This window comes from Lonchura striata, chromosome 1, assembly GCF_050655825.1.
Source record: "Lonchura striata isolate lonStrDom1 chromosome 1, ASM5065582v1, whole genome shotgun sequence".
Taxonomy (NCBI): domain Eukaryota; kingdom Metazoa; phylum Chordata; class Aves; order Passeriformes; family Estrildidae; genus Lonchura; species Lonchura striata.
Genome location: NC_140703.1, coordinates 44,519,028 through 44,539,314, shown reverse-complemented (window position 1 = coordinate 44,539,314; position 20,287 = coordinate 44,519,028). Strand labels below are relative to the sequence as shown.

Below are 20,287 nucleotides of genomic sequence, written 5' to 3'. Positions count from 1 at the left end.
AGCAGAGTTGGGAACAACAGTAACCTCCCAGTACCCCAAATGCTTTCCCAGATTCAGAGCCTAATGCACACAGAAGCAGCCTGTTAATATTTACATAGTGGATAAACTGTGGCTGACCTTAAGCATTGCAACTTTGAAACAGAGGGCTAATTTACTGTGGAAAAAAGATGAAGTATTCTCTGTCAAAAGCCAGTAAAGGTGGTGGCACAGTGAGGGAAAGTCAAGCTGTTACTGGCATTATGTGCTTGGAGTGCATCTTGGAAGACAGTCAGCTTGCTTTTTCCAGAGCAGCTAATTTAGAATGCAGAGAAAAGTAAAGACCTTCCATCATCCATAGTGTCTATAGAAGCTGGAGAAATATCACATCCTTTTCTGCAATAAAACTTTCCCTTGAGTTTCTGGAAGACTTTTATTTGGGTAGTATTACTTCCAGAGCAAGGAATTTTTTGGTCAGACAGATGTGATGGCTTCAACTCTGTTAAGTACTGTGTGCAGTTGGATGTTTTGCTAATGCTCAATATATTTTTCAAAACTAGATCCTTACTGCAGCTTCAATTCCTGACAACCCCTGCAGTGTTGCTTTAGAGAGACAGTTAGGACTGTTTTAATTGAAATGAATGCCAAGAGCTAAGCACATGCTTGAAGGCTGGGTATACTGGACAAGTAATTCAGGACCTCTGCACCTTACCTTGCTTTTTTTATTTGCTTTTGACCTTAAGCTTTTTTCTCCAGAAACGTCCTAGTGTTTTCTTTGAATTTTTCATTAATGCTAATTATTGTAATTTGCATACTATTAAGACTGAACTGATTGAAATTCATTCAGGCTGAGGAATTAAAAGGTATATTTTAGCAGAGCCATATTTCTTCAGAGCTTCTGAAGAAGGAGAGAAAATATTCAAGGTCTTACAGAGTGTTCAAGAAGTGCTGTTAGCATTTCCACAGGCACTTGATAAGAGATGATTCTGAAAAGCAATTAAATTACCCAGCCTCTGAAGCTCCTTGGATACACAGAAGCAGCTGAGAATACACCTACTTCTCAGATCATTGCAGCAAAGCCTTTTCTGTTGAAAGCAGATATAATCCTTGAAAGTCCATGGATTTTCCCTGGTTTTGCTGCTTAGTCTGGCTTCCAGAAGTGAGGAGGCCAGTCAGGACAGCTTTCACCAAAGCTTACAAGGTTATCTCCTGCTGAGCACCACAACCTCTTGTGTTGCAATAGACATTCATAGTTACGTGATTCCCAGGGGGCCAGGGTGGATCCTTGGAGCTCTGCTGGGTGCCACATCCATCACCACCAGGGAGTAGGAGCTTGGGATGGTGTAGGGAGATTGAGACAAGTTTACCTCTGCCTGGAACTAAATTTTGGTGTTCTTCAAAAAAGGAATATTTCAGTAGAGTTTGGGCAGATTTAAGTGATCATGGTGGATCTGTTATTTTCTGTTCTGTGCAATCTGGCATTGGTGAGTATAAAAGAAGCAGAGGTGATATTCTCAAACCACATAGTATTTGTAGTTTTTTTCTCATGGGCTCTCAGGAGAAAAAGAAAAGTAGGTCTGTTATTTACAGAGCTATTCAGCTCCCACAACTGGGCAAAGAGGAGGGTGCTTGGCCCTCCTCCTTGGAGGTGGGAAGAAGTTCATTGCTAGCAAGAATAATTTAACAGTCCTGAACTCCTTCTTTGGAGGGAGCAGATGCTTTGATAATACAAAACATTGCTGGTAAAGACCTCCAGAGTTTTAAAGCTTAACTGTACTGTGAGGATGTCACTCAAGCTGTCCCTCTTGTCGTCACCTCTGCCTCACTGGCAGCAATGTGTGGGGCCTAATTCTGGTTCCAAAGATATTGAGAGACATTTTGTCACAGATTTAGTAATAGCAGAATTTTATTCTCTGCCCCCTTTATTCTCCAGCTCAATAACTGTACTCATTTATTTATCTATTTATATGGTCATTTATACCCAAGCAGGCAGATGCGCAGGCTGGAGCAGTGAGTGCTGCCACTGTGTCCCTTCATCCCTGGGGTTTGTTGCCTTCTGCTCCTGGCAGAGCCCTGTTTGGGCTCAGGGACCACTGCTGTGGCATGGATGCCTGGCCAAGATAAGACTTTTCACAGAACAAGATGTGCTGTTGCATTTTCCCTGGTGACAGCATGCACATGAACTCCCCAAAGGGCAGCATGCTTTCCTGCTTGTAAGCTAGACATAAATCTTCCCAAACCAGCTCCAGGAGCAATGTACCACCTACAAGGAGGGTCCTAAAAAGCACCTTTCAGTAGCATGCACTGCCCTGTGTCCCTCCAGCATGTCCCTTTTCTCCTGTCACAGTGGCTGCTCCTCTCTAGCCCTCTGACTGTCAGAGCCGGCGGGCGCCTGTGGCTGCTGCTGCTGCTGCAGGGAGTTGGGTGACCACCAGAAAGTGCACAAGTGCTTGCAGCTGCTCAGGTTGGGCAGCTTGCCTTAAATAATATTTTATCAGGTCTCTAAATTATTTACCCACCACATAAAACGCAATGTGTATGTTTACTGTATACTAAGCACATGCAAGTGCCTCTTACTGCTATTTTAACGTGGTAGCAAATACTGTCATGTTCCAGAAGCACAGAAATCAGTCATTTGAGCACTCAGGCAGTAGCTTGCAACTTAGTTTATTTAGTGGCACACAAACTTGTCCACCATTTGTAATACTTAGTTGATGTTTCGGAGTGGCGAATAGGGGACAGTTGTCTTTGTGTCTCCAGCTGTGCTCCTGTCAATTTGCAAGCACCTTCTGTAACCAGAATCAGCAGAAACTGATTCTTCATACTCTTTTTCAGGTATGACTTTGTGGAAGTGGAAGATGTGTCAGAGACCAGCACAGTTATTCGAGGGCGGTGGTGTGGACACAAGGAAGTGCCTCCAAGAATTACATCAAGGACAAATCACATAAAGATAACTTTCAAATCTGATGACTACTTTGTGGCTAAACCTGGATTCAAGATATGTTACTCTCTTGTGGTAAGTCTCCTAGGGGTAATAGGGTAAGAGACAGTTTGCAGTGTAAAAGAGCATCAGTTCTTGAAGACTGAATGGTGTAGCTAAACGTGGGATCAAAACACTAAATGACTAAAAGTAATTTTATTCCAGCAACTGCATTAATGCAGATCAAAGTATTTTTGACATGGTGTCATTAAATATAAAATAAAGTCAAGTTCAGTTCAAGATTTACTCTAATAACATGTTTCAGAAGCACTAACACTTTCCACACTAAAGCTGCACTGCCACTGCCTTGCGAGATGCTGCAGAAATAGCAAAGAAATGGCTGCTCTGTGAACCCCCTTTTTCATATTCATTTGAGGTCAAATAAAAATACCTTGAGTGGTTATGGCTGTGATTCTCAGATGAAGAGTAGTTTATCGTGTATTCAATAGAAGTCTGCATGCAAGACAGTGTGCTAAGGCTGAGACTATTTTTAATCAGATATCAACATACCTCTCTATATGCAGAAGCATTAGTAGTGTATCATGTACTGTTTCAATGAGCTTAAAATCTCATCGTTTTTTTTTGTTTTAATTTTGGTTTTGCTTTTAGGGAGCAGGAATGCTCAGTACACTTAAGTAGCTTTTGATACAAGTATGTATTCCTTTGTATTGCCCTGATTAATATTATAATGCTTTTGGTGCAGTGTAGCCCGAAAGAGGCAGATTTTGCAAACACTCAGGAAATGGTAAGCAATCATTTATTATACTGTCATAATTATATTTTCCTATCCATCACACTTCTTATTCCCTTTTTATTCAATCCACTGTACTTTAACAAGAATAAGAAAGACTGGGATAGCAATAATGTTGTAACAGTAAAGATTCATTGTTTGAGTCATTTCACTTCTACCTCTTGACTTTGCATGCATGTATGTCTGTATATGCTAAAAAGAGTCCATAAACAGCACATTGTCAAGACAGAGCAAAACTATATTTTGCTTCCTTGCATTTAAATTGTTAGGCTTCTAGTGGAGTAAGATATTAAATTGTAAGCTCTAATTTGAAGATAATCTACTAAAACTCAAATTCAGGCAGAACAGTCTATGAAAGACCACTGGGCATAAAAATGAGAGCGAATCAGCAGCCTTTCTTTATACTTTATTTCACACATATACATATATATATATATATATATATATATATATATGCATGTGTGTGTGTGTGTGTGTATGTGTGTGTGTTTCCAGCACAGCCACAGAAACTCTGCTGCATTTAGCAAGTTTAATTCCAGAGAATATACAGATAGTCTGATAGTATTAGGCTTTCTGAAAATGAATGTTATCACTCATAAGATACAGGACTTTACACTAGAAAGCTCAGAAAAGGCTATTGTATTTATTTCATTTCAAAACTATGAGTAAACAGAGAATTTGCAATCTAGCATATCTATTTACAAGAACAATCTCTAAGTGTACCCTCTGAATGAAATACTACTTCATTTCAGAGAAGAGCCCTGTGCAGGTGATTGGTGGTATTAGTGAGACTGGGGGTGATTTGTATTTAGCTGGTCTTCAGATTCCGAACCATCCCATCTAAAAGTGCAGGATTAATTCTGAGCATAGTCAGCCCTTGTTCCATAGTCCCCACAGTCACCTAGAGTGCAGTTCGTAGATATCCTGAGCACTGCTGACCCCTGAAGGTTGAACTCGCTGTGTGTTTCTAGTTGGTAAACCAGGGAGCATTAATGAAGCATGCAAAAACATATGGTATTTTTCCTATGAGATGAAATTAAGGACCATTGCCTTTTTTCCTTCCCTTCATAACCTTCTCCAATAAGGGCTGCATCTGGGGCCTTTCTTGGAACATGGTGCAAATTTCTTATGTGCAAATTTCTTAATTCCCTTGCTTTTTCTTATATTTGGAGTTTGGATCTGCATGGTAGTTGTTTATTTGTATACAAGACTCTGATAATTTTCCAGAGAAAATAAAGCAAGTGATTTGGAATTTATTGATCAGCTCCCCCTTCTGTGCATCATGCCAGAATGACTGGGTGAATTTCTCAGTTACTCATGCAGGCAAGAAGCTTTGCAGCCTGACTGTTTGGCCTCTCATTAATAAATCTTGAAGGAAGTCAGTGAAGTTCACTATATTTGATGCAGATCGAGCTTTTACTCAGCACTCTACATGAGGCACAAATAAGGCACCAGAGAGCTTAGCAGAAAAATCCTTCACTATCTTTGTATATTTGTGTTTTTCTATTAACTGCACATTTCAGTAACATTTAGAGAAACAAAAGGGGATTATTTTTCTAGAGAAGACATAAATTAGACTTGTATCACTTGTATCACATTTGCCTTTGTGAATCAAGGTATAGAAAGTAATGGTAACAAGGGTTACAAGGTATAGAAAGGTTACAAGGTCATAAGGTTATAAGGTTATACAAGGTATAGAAACACCCCATGTAGGATGAAAGAGCTCGATGGTATTAGAATTCAGACTGATTCTGGAAAAATAGACCAAAAAGATTCAAGGATGGTCTTTAACAGTATAAGGTTGAAAACTGTAAGGATATGTGGGTCCTGTCCCACTATAAGGTACAAGGGACAGGGGAAAAAAATCTGTGCAATAGAGTCTGATCATCTAATTACAGCATTTAACAACTTTTGCTTGCCAAGGCTGTCTCCCACCACCTTCTTCCTCTTCTTCCCTCATCTTCTGTGTTTTGGCACCTCTGCCTCTGCTCTCCCCTCTGTGGGTCTGAGGGACTCAGAAGGCTGGAAGGGGAGCAGTGATGGTGGTCTTGGAGGCACGGGACAGGTCCAGCATGCTGCTGCCTGCTGCCTGTCCCACATCTGCTTTTCCCTCTCAAACAGCAGCACTCCCTGGAGTGGGAGCTCCAGGGTAGACCTGACTCCAGGAGTTTGTTAGCGAGCTGAGTGTGCCCCACTTCCCACTGCTGACCTCAAGTTGACTAAGAGTCAAAGGTGTCCTAACCTCTGTGGAAAAGGTCCCTCCTCCTGTGTGCTGGTTGCAGGAGGAGGTGGGTGTGCACAGCTGGAAGTTGGTCTCTACACTCACCACTTCACATTCAAAGACCCCAGCTGTAGCTGTGCAGTTTGTTGGCTTAGACTGGGTATCCACATAGAGAATTGTTTCCCTTGAACATCTTTGAAAATTGCCTTTTCTTTAAAGTTCACAAATTTAGAGCAAAAATTTTCCGGAGCAAGACATAGACAGTGATTAGGCATGTGCCTCGTGTGATTGCAAATTTGTTTGAAACTCGTCCCTACCATTATCACTTAAATCCATTATTTCTTAAGGTTTTAAAATTATTTTCTTGAGTTGCCTTAGAAATATTAGGTTGTATTATAGAAGGAACTGAGGTATTCTAGGGTGGTGGTTTTTTGGTTTGTTTTTGTTTGTTTGGCGGGGGAGGGGTTGGTTTTTTTGAGGCTTTTTTTGTTACATTTTTTTATCCTAAGGACATAATCATTCACAACACACAGTGTAGAAATCCATGAAGCAGAGGAGGATAAATTTATATAATCCCCTTTTTTCTTATGAAGTTCTTTCAATATCATAGTTCTGGAAAGGAATGTTAACAAGATTCGATCCCATGTTTTACAACTTCATTTGCATGAACATTTAGTGAAATAGTCTAGGAACTCATTCAGGAACATGTTTCAGCAATAAAGGTGAATGTTTAGAATTAAAATTCCCAACTCTGCATCTAATTTCATTTTAATGAGACAGCTAGAAAATGTTGGATTCCATTTGCTAATTGAAACATTATTTTAAGTTTATTGTCAAAGGCACATACTATATACGGGCACATGTTATATACACATACAATATATACATATATAATATACAAAGGCACATGTTATATACATTTATAAATTATACATTAATGTATAAATATTATACATTTATAACAATAAATTCATATTGCTATACTAATTGTTTGGTTAATCCTAAATTAAATCTGTATTTTGGAATTCTGACTAAAATCATTTAGTCTACTACTAAAGGGCTACTGAAAAAACTAGGAACTTCTATAAACATGCATGTATATAGAGGTGTAAGGTTACATATACCTCTTTTTTACATACATAGCCATGTATTTGTTGACATGTGGTATAAAATAGGAGAACATAAGAGCATTTGTCCCAAGATAAGCTTATGTATCAAAATATGTATCAGCATGTTAAATCCAAAGTAGTTTTGGCTTGTTTAAAAATGAAATTTTTTGGATGAGGGAGCCATAAAAAATTAATGGAATGGAGGAGGGAGGAACTTTGAGTTTGGATCCATATGTGAAATTCCGTATGTGGAATAGCTTTCTGCTGAACACCCTGTATATAGGTGACCACATCTGAGATTGAAAAGAGAGCATTAGTCACAAACAGGAGTAAGACACCACAGTAAAATTCAATCACTTCCATACAAAGAATATTTACCAAAGTTTGCTCAGTCTCTAGGCTTAAACTGTTTAATACTTGCCTATTAAGTTCCAAAGAAAACAAATAAAATTGGAACAGCAATCAGAAAATGAAAATTGGAAAAATAAGAAACTGATCCTGATACTTATACTCACTGCTATCACTATTAAGCGACTGGTTCCCTGTATTTTACTACACTTGTCTGCACAAGTAGTGCAGCAGCAGGCTTAAGGGTTTTTTTTAAATAAGTCAATAAATAAATGCCCTTAAGAGTTAACATGATCATAAAAAGACTCACCAGTGGGAATACAGATCCATAAAGATCATAAGGAATGATTAATTCTAAGTTGAAGCCAGTCTGGAAGGTGCGTGAGGCTGCTGCTGTACTTCTGGTTTATCTTGTCACAGAATGGACAGATTTCTGTATCCAGGACAAAATATTCTGCCTAAAACTCCATGTAATACATCTCATGTGACAACAGGAGTAATACTGATGCATCTACACCTTCCCTACTATTAGATAATCCACAGAAGGAATCCCAGTAAATTGCTGGGCTGACAGAAGAAAGGGAATGGGGTGGAGTGGGATGTCTTGGCTAATAAAGTGATCAAACATGAAATAGATTTCACAATGAAGAAAGCAGAACTTAATTGTGACCTTTTATCAATTCTTCTGCTACTTTCTCAGATTTCAGTTTTGGTTGCCTGTCTATGCTAGACAGCAAAGACTTTTTATAAATACAACCCATGTGCAAACCACATAACAATCTATATTATGAAACTTCTATTTTCTGAAGTTTTGACAGAAAACTATTTTCTGTGTTTTACTCAAGGCATACTATCATAAAATTATCTCCCATAGGCTCATCTTTCAGGAGAGAAGTAATTAAGTCCTACAATCTAATTAGATAAGGCTTGCTCAAAATCTTTAACATTATTTCTCCAAGTTCACATAAGCAGAGAATTTAAGTGATTATCTATACACAAATTCGTTTGTTTGTTTGTTTGTTTTTGTTTGGCTTTTTTTTTGAGTGGGTTCTTTTTTTTTTCTTTTTTTGGAAGATGTAAAATTTTTAAACAACAACATAAGATGATTAAAAGAGATCAAAAAGAGATATTACTTCTTGTGCATCTTGAGACATGGAGTATGTCAGAGTAATTTTGTAAGGGGAGGAGGAATGCTTTTCATTTAATAAGGGTTCCTGAGACTCCAGCAATCCTCAAGCTGCTGCTTAATTCACAAGACCCAACCTGTCCTTCAGCAAAGTTTGATGAAGAAATGAAGGTCACATGGTAGAAAAGCAAAGCAGTGTGGTGGGCAGGCAAATTCTGGGTCTCCCAGCACTCAGAGCAGAACCAAAGATAGCAAAGGATACAAATAAAAGCAAAAGTGGCAGTCACATAGCTTGGCAATAGGGAAAGGGTATTCTTGGATTTGGAAGGCATGTCTGGATGGTCAGTTTCACAGGCAGCAGTGGCTGCTCCAGGGACAGTCAAAGTTTCTAATTAAAAGATTCATGCTGGCATTTGCATCAAATCAAGAGCTTTTTCTGCCTTCAGCATCCTGTCACACCTTCCAAACCCCTAAACCTTTACTGACTAACTCAGAAGTCTTGTCCACCCAATCTCTTTTTCTCCAGAGTGGAAAAATTTGCAGGTTTTCAAGTCTGAGATGCACCAGCTGAATGCAGCACATGAGTCACAAGCAGCCTGGGGGCTGCAGCCAGAGCAGCCAAACCTGGCATGACCCAGAACTTCACAGTCAGTTGTCCCAGACTGCATTCTCCCCCAGTGCTCCCTCAGCTGTGGTTCTAACGTGGTCCTTCTCTTGGCAGGTCTTCTGAAGGTCTAATGCCTCTTCCATGTTTACTTGTCTCAGACACTAAAATTGGTCCCACCCCTTCTGCTATGTGGTTCTCTGTTAGGAGTCTCTCTGTTTTGTGTCTTCATTTTTAAAGCCATTCCAAATTCAGAGGTTTCAGGGAGAAGAGGAATCACCTACCAGCTTGGCATTAGAGGATGCTACAAGTACTAGAGGGAAGGACTGATTTAGGATCATCCAGAAATTGCAATGAAACAGTGGCAGCAGCAAAGACAAAGGAGGACAGTAAAATACAGTCCAAGTTTAGAAAGAAAGGTTTCTGTCGGTAAGGCATAGTGGAAGAGTCAAGTCCACAGAGAGAGAGAAGGCAGCAGAAACACCAAAATGGTGGGAAAGGTAGGTGAAGCCCCAGACAAGCAAATATGCTTGAAAACTAAAGAAAAAATTACAAAACTGGGGGACAGAGAGGCTGTGACTAACAGTATCAAACTTGGCAAGCACACCATGAAAGGAGGAGCCTTCCCTCTTTACTACGAAGGTGTCCACAGGTTACTTGTTCATTACAGTCACATGAATGCAGTTTCACTTGGACTCAAGAGGGTGAATGGCAATAAAGGAAACATTTTAACAAGGCACTGAAGATAAGGAAGGATTTGCATAACCCAGAAGAGTCATGGTGGCATGGTTCAGAAGGAAAAGAGGAAAACAAATGGGAGATATTAAGGAGGAAGTAGACTTGAAGAAAGACTGTGTCCAGGAAAGGAGGGTGGGCAGGTATGGATCAGGTAGAAAGCAAGACAGAAGTAAGACCATTTTGCTGGATCAGCTTCTTTTAGCAAAACCTCTGGCTCTGGACTTGAGGACTGGGTTTGAATATATTTCAAAAGTGAAAAGAGTCGATGGGCAACATGAATGAGGAATTGAGTTATGGCCAGGGAAATACAGACCTTCTTGCAAGGAAGATAGCAGAACCAGAAGCAGTGGGACCATATAAACACACAGAAGCTCCCGGAAGCTGTCAGACTTCAACTGATAAAACAATTGTTTTAATCAGAAAGGAAAATAGATCTTAATGCCTGTGTTTTCTCAGCTGCAGGCATGTGTGCCTGGCAGTTTTTTTGTTTGAACAGCATGAGGGAGAACTGGTCATTTGTTCTCCTCTGTCCTTGATTTGTTGACAGCTCAGTTAGTGTGGCTTCTTTGCAGGATGCTGTAATTGATCTGTCTTAACATAGCAGTAGTCCTGTTAATAACCAATTCCTGCTGAAAAATGCTACATCTTAACCCCAGTCATGTGCTATTCACTGGATGAGAATTCACCAAACTCATGGCGGTGGCCAATGCATGAGGAAATGCAGCACATTGCACCTCCAAAGGACTGTACAAACACAAATGTGTTATTTTCAAATCCAGTATCCTGTCTCAAATAATTGATTCTAACAAGACTTAAAGGCATTGTTCATTTAGGAAAGCTTTTGATTTTGAAGAGCTGCATTTCCTGCAGTCAGAACTTACCTGTTTAAAGAATTCCTGACAAAATGAGTGACCCAGAGGAAATTCCCACTTTTCCAATATAAGTTAGAGATACAAAAGACACCAACAGGAAAAGATCATCATGTACGGTTACAAGGGGATTACTTACCCATGTTAGACAAAAACAATCAGAGACTCAGAAGCCTCATTCAGTATAAAGATGATTTCCTGCAAAATACAACAGAATCAAATTGGAAAATGCAAATTGCAAGAAGCACACATTCATATTAGCAATGAGATCATAAAATGTAAGAATAGCAGGTAAGAGCCACAGGAATGTTGCAGTCGTTGGGAAGTGTCTAATAATGGCAGAATAGTGACTTCAGTATTTTAATTGAAGGGAGCCATGGTATCATAGCAACTGACCATGATCTTCCCACTGTATTTGACTAAGTGAGGGCATGTGTGAAGATTCACAGTAAATTGTCTGTCCTGTTAGCTTTCATGCTTTTGTGGTTTAAACCCAGATGGAAATTAAGCACACACAGCTGCTCACTGACCCCCCTCCTCTCTCCAATTGGGAGAAGGATTGAAGCAAACTTGAATGTTGAGATAGGAACAGTTTAATAATTTAAAATAAAGTAAAGCACAGCAATAATGATGATAACAAACAGTAAACAAAAAGTGATGTTCTGTGGTGTGGAATATCCCTTTGGTCAGTTCAGGTCAGCTGTCCCAGCTCCCTCCTCACTGGCAAAGCATGAGACTAGGAGAAAAAAAAAGAGTTTTTGACTTAGGATAAAAATGACTTATCAAAATCTAAATCGGTGCATTTTCAACACCATTCTTTTTCCAAATCCACACAGTAACAGCTACTGAGAAGAAATTAACTCTATGCTAGCGGAAATCGGGACACAGGCATATATGGCTTCCTGGTTCATAGTCACATTTTAGTCATAATATATGTGGATACATAAAAAAACTCAGTATACAAGCTATTTTTTCCTGTTCTTCAAATGTCAGTTACAGTCGAGCAATCTCTGTTAACCAAAAATACAGACTTCCAGTGAGCCAGAGTTCATGATACTGGTTGTGGCAAAATTGTTCTATTGGATAAGTAAGAAATAAAACCCATTCCCAAAGTTAGGAAAATCTTATGTAGTTATTTTATTAGGGAAACAAATCAATGATTCCTAGTAATTTGGAAATCTTTAGAATTTTGGTTAGAAAATGGAAGGAAGATATTCAAGGTATTATTTATTAAAACTACTCTGTGTAAATCAGTCAGTTTTAAAAAAGATTTAATACTTAAGACTTTTTTTATAGCTTTCCAGTGTTAAAATCCATACTTCTACTTACAGGTGTGTTGGACAGTTTTCTTGTAGTATCTATAAGGCAATATTTTTAATGAACATTAAATATGTGTAGGTAGCAGAAAGTTAGGATGGATCCAGCACCAAAAATCATAGTGCATAAAATGGAGGGGTATGTTTTATGTGCCATAATGAGCATAACCTGTGAGAGGGCAAAGACCACTCTGTTCCCTGACTTTGCTTTCCATGTCTGTGCAAACAAACAGAAAATATAAGTAGCTTGGACCTGGTGTTTTGACACTGTACAAGAGACTGACCAGTCACAGCTTTAATTCAGTTCCTGTTAGAAGACATAGAAAGGCCTCATAGATCATTTGTCTGCTTGGAGTTGACCATTAAGAAGACACCAGAAGGAGAGATGGCAAATGCAGTAGCAAACTGAGCCAACATAAACACCCAATCAGTGCTGCTGGTAGACATCCTCTTTTGTATCTGCTCTAAAGAGGAGCATTAAATCCAACCATTCTCCCCTGTTAACTAACCCTAAACAGCACATCAGTATGCATGAATATGAGATGAGTTTACACTGCCAGACTTTTTTAGCAGCACTCATTATTAACCTGTCGATCACATTAGCTGTTTGTTTGAAAAGCGGGACTGTTTTAGACTGTTGACTTATGGATGTAATGCTGTCTCTGTAAATCCATTTTCTGTCATTTACTTCCACTTCAGCAACAGCTGAAGAATTTTGGCATGTGAAATGATAATAACTTATGAAGAACTTATTTTGGTTTGGTGAATCTGGAGGCTTAGATTCCAGTTAGTTAAAATGGAAAATTTTTTGGGAGAAGAAATGTGCTATGCATGATTCTGTAAAAAGTTTAATTCTATTGCAATGCTGCAACTAATCCTGGTTCTTCAATGTGGCAACACTAGTCTGACCTACTACCATGGCCACAAGGGAAGAGGAAATGGCCTGTTCTTCCCTGTGCCTGTCAAGCAGCCACTGCTCTAGATTTTCTACAGAAGACGAAGGTGCACAACTTAATTTAAGTGTACCAACTGTTTTGGAGAAGAGTAGGAAGTCAGTCTGCTTCCTCTGGAAGTCTGTCAGAAGGAAATACCAAAAGTAGTGTGGTGCACTGAAACATGCTAGACCTCCAACTGCACTAAGGAACTTGCGAAAATCCATCACAGCAGGTGTTGGTTGCAAGTTGTCTTTTAAATCAAAACAAGGACTGCATGTCTTCACAGCCTTGTGTAGAGAGAGCTCGAAGGCACAACTTCATGTTCTGTGCTCCTCCAATACTATTTATTTGGCTGTGTGTCAGCACCTTGCAAAGCCTGGCAGTACAACCCTGCTCTTGTGCTGTTCTAGCTGAGTTTGGGTTGCAGAATCTTGTTTCAACCTTAGCACTGTTCAATGTGTTTTTGTCACTCTTGGCAAGCCAGGGAACACAATGCATTGTGTATAATGAGTGTTTAATTGCTTACATAATAAATCTTTGCCTTGTTTGTTGCAGCAGCTGTAACTGCTGTAGACTACTTACATCTCTGGATCAGATGATACTGATTGTTTTAAGATTACTGAATCTAAATTTAGGCACTTTTTTTTTTTTTTCCCCAGAAATGTCTAATGCAGACAAACCTACAATTCTAATGTGAGGTGATTCAATCAACTTCCCTTCAGGACAAGAGTTTTCTGTACTGTAAATTCATTGTTTGATCATCTAGTATAATTTTTAAATATAACAAGCACATACAGAACATTTAACCATAGACTAATAAATCACTGTAGCAAAGACATTTTTTCTTTCATAATAAGTTTTGATTTCCTTTTTTTTTTTAATGCCATACCATTACCTGCAATTATATCTCTTACTAGTTTATGATAAAGAAGTCTATTCATTTTGTTGTGGGTGTATATCTCCCTTAGATATTTGCAGTATGCTTTCATGGTTCTTTGCTCTTTGCTTAGTCAAGCAATGATGTCCATATTTAGCCTTTAATCTTATCCAAAAGATCAGGCTATTTAATTCCCTCAGAGTTTTTGACGCTCTTATCAGACCTGCCCCAGATTTTCCCAACTTATTACAATATCTCTACGGTAGTGAACGGAACTGGGTCTGGTGGTTCAGGCATCACCAGAGATGTGTTATGGATGGTGGTGTTGTCAAAAATAATTTTGGCATCGGTGTCCCCTGCCAGGTTACTTTTTTTAGGTATGTTTGTATGACAGGTGCCAGCCTGTCTTCCCAACGCTGGGAATGTGTCCTTTAATGGGTTTTATTTTGTCATCTCAGTCCATCTTTGGGCTCCCAGGTCTCCTAGACACCTCCTTCCATTCTGCACATAATCTAGAAACACATTGAGTTTCATCTGTCCACAGCAAACTTTCCTTGTATTGGATTATGATATCCATGCAGTGATTTTTGCATGTCTTCAGTGGAAGTGGTTGTACCTTCAGTTGTATTTCCATGGGTTTGGATGTAGCATCATGACCTCAGATAGGGTGCTGGCTTCCAGGCCAGGCTCCACCACTGCCCTAACACATTCTCACAGCCTGAAAACTTCTCCCCTCAAAGACAGGCACATCAATTGTAAAATACCACAAAATTAACTTCTAAAAGACACTACAGAAGCAGGTGGTGTTCCAGCTTCCAGTCTGGGACACTGCCAGCAGGGTGGGCCACGTGGCCAGACTGAGAATGATGAGTAAAGGGCTTTGTCTGCTGTGCTGTTTTATTTGGATGCTCACTTTTGCTGTGCCTACCAGATTTACCTGGGTCCTCTCTAGTGTAAGAAATTGCATGCCCACAAAATAGAGAACAGCAATCCCGGATTCCAAACCAGGAAGGTGAAAGAATAAAAATCAGCTTCAGACCACACTGAGCCACTTGCCTGGTGGGTGTGTGAAAGCCTGTCACTATTCTCATCCCTGCCTTCCTTCTTAGGTGGCAATGATGACTGAAGCACTTGGGATCTCCACACTTTCTTTTAACAATGCTTAATTTTGTTCTGACTCTGTAGCCCCAGGCACAGGACATCAGAGACACTCCTTCCTCCCTGCTGGGGAAGCTGGTTTGCTGGAAGGCTGCTGCTGTTGTTTGCTCAGCACAGTGGTTCTGGTTTCAATAACCTTCACACTCTACACCACATTTCCAAAGACAGTCACAGCACTATGTAAATCTGACTCGTCTTTTGTATGCATACATCTTTATTAAATGTACAACCTTTGGTTTTGCCCTGAGCACTTGATAAAGTCCATGCATGTCTTCATAATAAAATAGGTGACAGACATGGCAGTTTTTGCTTTGCCCTTACACATGTATATTTACACGCACATCTTTTATTAGTTGCTGAGTTCCTGTCAGTTTTAGACTTGATAGGAAAAATCTTAGTTGAAAATTTTTGGCTAAATGGCACTGTTATATAAAATAACCCCCTGCACGTTGCTGAGCTTTGTGGTACTGACCTGAACACCTCCTCCAGCCTGGGGCTTGGGTTGTTATCATTATTTTTTGCCTGCAACCTTGTCTCTGTTTCAACCCACAGACTTCTTCATGTTGAACTGATTTTGAACATACATGGCATGTCAAAAAAAAAAGTCCTATCTCTTGTAATATCAAGAAAAATGCAGTTCTGTTTTCCTCAATTGTCAGTTTGATAGCTAGTCAGAGCTTAATTAGAGAAGATCTGAGCCTGTAACAACTCAGGGTCAGATTTTGCAGCTTATATGTAGCACTGAAAGCTGAAAATATCTTTTAGGTTCATGGAAGTAGTGTATCTTCTTGTTCGATCATTTTCAGCAGAATCAAATAACATCCAATTTTTCTGTGACCTGTAACAACAGAGTTTGTTTTTGGTTTTTTTTTTTTCATTTTAATAGTTTTTGTTCAGGAATATAGCTTAATTTTACAAAATGGTGTTTTGTGGCAGATAAAACTTACTTTCGAGGTCCCTTTCCTAACCAGAAGAAGACTTTTTTTTAATAATACTCTGATCTTGGCAGCTATAAAAATGCTTCCTTTCAATCAATATTTATGTCCTGATGTATTCCTTAGGTCATGTTTTTTTGAAAAACAGTAATAAACTTTTCTGTAGGAATTGGGCACTATGTTGTCTCATTTTGTGTTCCCTGGTTCTTGGCACTGTTGTCCAGCCATCAACCATATAAATTAAGCCTAAATGCACGCTCTTGCTGATCAGACCTTCTAATAAGGAAGTCTGTGTATCCAGAATTGTCAGCAGAGACTTTTCAATGGTATGTATGTAAGTCAAGGCATAAGCACAAGGTTGTTTGCACCCATCACATTTTTAGCATGGCTAGTTTGGAGCTAGCACAGGCCACAGGCTGTTTCTAATGTGCAGTTTGTTGTGGCCACTCTGTTTTACAGGGTAATAGTTGTGTCTGAGGACATGAGTCACACTGTATCTGATCAATCGCTACCTCATTTTACCACTTAATATAGATGTAGCCCAGAAGTTCTTATATGGAGGTCATGTTTTCTTTCATTTTCTTGTCACTCCTGACAGCACTGTGAGTGACACAGTTAACGGCATTTGTGAGCCTCAGGATTGCGGAGTTGCGTTATTTGTATGTTTTATTATCAATGTTTGCGGACTTACAGGTAAGTTTGAAAAAATAATTTTGTCTTTGAGAAAAGAAAAATGAAAATAACAAAAAATCCCTGAAACTTGAGAAAAGAGCTTAGAAAGTATGAGGCTAGTTTTTCTACTGATATAGAGTAGGGTAAAAAAAAGCCACCTTGGGACTGCAAAAATTTATCTCACACCAAGGTCTGGCCAATAAACTTGAAACAAAAAAAAATTTCTGAAAGAACCTGAGCATCATGAAGACAAGTAGTCTGACTGCTTTCTGTGGTTTGTGTTGCATGCTGAAGATGCACTAGATCCACTACTGATAGAAATGGGCTGCTGGAAACTTTGCTTTCTCTACTCCCAAGAAATTTGGAATGCTGTGTTGGTGTGGAAAGCTAAACCAAGCACAAAGCAATTCCTTTTTTTTACAGATGAGGTGGAATTTTTTTCTCTGACTGGAAGTGACATCCTATTTTAAAATGTGCATTGTAATTATGTGTGTGTGTAATATTCTCTGAGCCGCCTCTCCTCTAAGAAGGTGTGGTGTACATAAAGTCCTGTGTGCTTATCTTCTGCTGATGGTTAGGAAAGAGCCTGACTGTATCAGTCATGTTCTTATTCAGGCCTTCCACCTCTTTTTGCATATGCATGAGTTTATAGAGAAAAATTGGCATTGTTAAGGTCTGAAGAGAAAGCAAAAAGACCAACTCAGAGAAAATAATGTAAGGCAAGAGAAATGGGACACACTGCTCCCTATACACATAATTTCTCTCTGTCAGAAATATGTGAAAATAAACACTATTTTCCCACCTTAGCAGCAACTTTGTGTGCTGACAGTGCTAGCTCCATGCTGGTTCAGACACATTTTCCAGGTGCATTAAGGAATAGATTAAAAGCAGAGACAACACTTGTAATAGTAGCTGCTGAAATTAGGAGTATTGCATGGGTGCATGCCTACTGCTGGTACAGTCCAGGTCTAGTCCTCCTGGACAAAGTGGACTAAGATGGACAAGGTGGCCAGGAGAGCTGTGCTAAAAACCAGCAGTAGAAACTAAACAGCCTGTGGGTCTGGTACTTTAAAAGTGCTGTCTGGTGTTCAGGAAGTGCTCAAGAGTTTTTACAGCACAGAGCAAGGTCTTTCTGCCAGAGTGGGTGAGAGCCCTCTCCAATGTTTTCTCCTCATAAGCCTGCACTGCTGATGGAGGTGGGCAACTGAAATGCCTCGCCTGTGCAGACCAGCACTGCAAGGCCAGCATGGCAGGGGTTTGGTGTCACTTTGGCATCTCCAATAGATGGGGCATGTAGCTACTTCCTGTGATTTTTATCAATACTGATATCACACCCATGTAGTGTAAAACCTAGGTGTGCCTGTTGTCTTGAGAATACTCGTCTTCAATTTCCTGCTTGCACCCACAAAAGTCACTTTTTTGAAAGCATAACCCTGTTCTGCACCCATAGGAAGGTGGTGAAGATGTGCAAATGCTCACCCATCCCTGCCAGTGAGAAGTCCTACCCATGGTTCCCTGGGAGATGGTGGTTTATGGTGGTGTGGTATCCCCTTGGTCGTGATTTGTGGTAGTGGATGTCCCCTTGCTATGGGGAGAGCATCCCCTTGTGCCAGGGGAAGAGCTCTGTGTGTGCAGGCATAAGTCACCCTCCATGCTGTGCCACTGTCACATTTCAGATTAATGTCATGTTTTTTTATCTTTGTTCCATTCAGTCTCTTGGCATCAGTTCTTTTCAGAGTCCATGTGTGCCATCAAATAGAGTTTATGGCTTGTACCTTTTTCTCCGCTTACATTCTTTAAAGTGAAAGCTTGTTTTTCTTACCTGCCACTGTTTCTGACCTCTGGTAATCCTACCATTTTTCTTTATATTAAATGATGTTTACAACTTCTTTTTTTTTTTTTTTTTTTTTTTGCCAGTTCAGTTTTCTGTAACATTTTTTCCATGTCATTAGTATAAAACTGAATTGAACTTTATGGCTTTATTTTCATTGTTTGAAAATATTTATCCTATTGTAATTTTACAGTCACCCTTAGTCTATTTGGTTATGCCTGTTTAGTCAGAATTCAAATAAAATGTGTAACACTAATTGTGGCCCAACACACCCTCCTGGTCCTGAGATGATAGTCTCAGTTTGGTGTTTAGAAGGATTTTCAAGGCCATGTTTTGGTAAGCTGATCCCAAAGCTGATAACATGTTTTAATTAGATTGTTTGCAAAAGGTGCCAAATGTAAGGTGTTCTTTACCTGGTCTTTACTCATAGTTTCACTTACAATTAATATTTGTAAAATTATGCATAAGAGAAATCAGAAGCATAACTGCTCCTAAAGTACTTGTATTTAGCTTTAACAGCAGTGGTGTTTCTGAGGAATAGATCTGGATCTGGAAGTTCAGTTGGAATAGTTTAGAATTTTCCTTAATTTAGCTGTTTGATGATACTCATGTTGAACAAAATCCCCAAAAAGCAGTATCCTCTGCTGTGTGCAGTAAATTGACTGCTTTTGATCACATAAAAACCTGGGAAAGCTATGAGAAAATAGTTCTTTTATTCTTCAAAGATTAGGTTTTCTCACTTTTTTTATGATTATTGAATGTCTTAGAAAGCTTGGATAGCAGTCCTTTTTTTGTTGTCCTAGAAAATGCAGTGCCTTCTAGTCAAAGCAGAAGGGTGAACAAATTGCTTTGTTTTGCATTATCTATGAAACATAACACTTGCTCCTGCTGCATGCTTACTGCAGAATTAAACACCGTCCTCTGACAGAGACCTCAAAAACAAATGGATCCTTTACAAAAAATCAATAGGCTGGGATTGCTGCTAGGTTAGCTAATGTCCCTTGCTAGTACCCTTCTACATTGTATTCTCAGCTTCAGAATTAAATATGCTTAGGTTTATTAGAGATTTTTCATTATTATTATTGTTTCCATGTTTCTCCCAAATCATGTCTAAAGATGCAAGTGTACATGTCCAAGCACTTAGTAGAACAATGGAAAACTTGGAATATTAAATAAAATTACACTGTATTTGTTAATGTTAATTTTTCTGTGATTATGGGCCATGTTTAAATCTATAAAAATGTGTAGAAACCCAAGTGGAAAGAAGTCAGAAAATTAATAGCTTGCTCCTAGAAGGTTTTCACTCATTAATAGTTTTCCTTCTGTCCCTAGTACTGGGGCCCTTCAGTACATTCCCATTTGGTATAAGCCACACCAAGAAGGAGGACCTGAAATAACCAGCTGTCACTGCCTTCTGTTAACTCTGAAAGAGTTTTTTGCCCACCTGGACACTACCAGGCAAATGAAGTGTCAGCTTTTCAGTTTTGCTCAGGGCAGAGTCACCTATTACCAGGGAGGCTGCTTCCAAAACCCTGCCAGTCAGCATGGCAGAAGTTCACCAAAGTCCTCACAAGGCCACTAGATAGTGACCTGACATCAAGTTTTTGGCTCATGGGATCACTCCTCCCAAGCTCTTTTCCCACTCTGATGTGCAGCATCACCCTGATCAAGAGCCCTGTGGATGTTTGCTTCCCACTGCCCTGGCAGAGCCAGCATGGGGCATCACAGGGGGACCAGCAGGCCCTGCAAAATGAGATGCCACCATGGCCCAGGTGTGCTTAGACACAGACCCAAGGTGAGCAAGGAGCCCAGTTGCCTTCAGATTGCTCCAGTGTCACTGC

The 20,287-nt window shown here is 39.6% G+C and overlaps 1 protein-coding gene across 5 annotated transcripts in view; it reads left to right on the top strand.

The window, feature by feature from the left end:
* PDGFD (platelet derived growth factor D) overlaps positions 1-20,287 on the top strand; it is a 136,659-nt gene that overhangs the window by 78,785 nt on the left and 37,587 nt on the right. For 3 of the 5 annotated variants that reach the window (XM_085575779.1, XM_085575784.1, XM_085575800.1), the window contains 2 exons: positions 2,812-2,992; positions 3,660-3,701. In XM_085575779.1, coding sequence (XP_085431905.1) covers positions 2,812-2,992; positions 3,660-3,701 — 223 coding nt within the window. The remainder of the gene's footprint in view (positions 1-2,811; positions 2,993-3,659; positions 3,702-20,287) is intronic. The other 2 variants (XM_021529339.4, XM_021529341.4) reach the window with 1 other exon arrangement.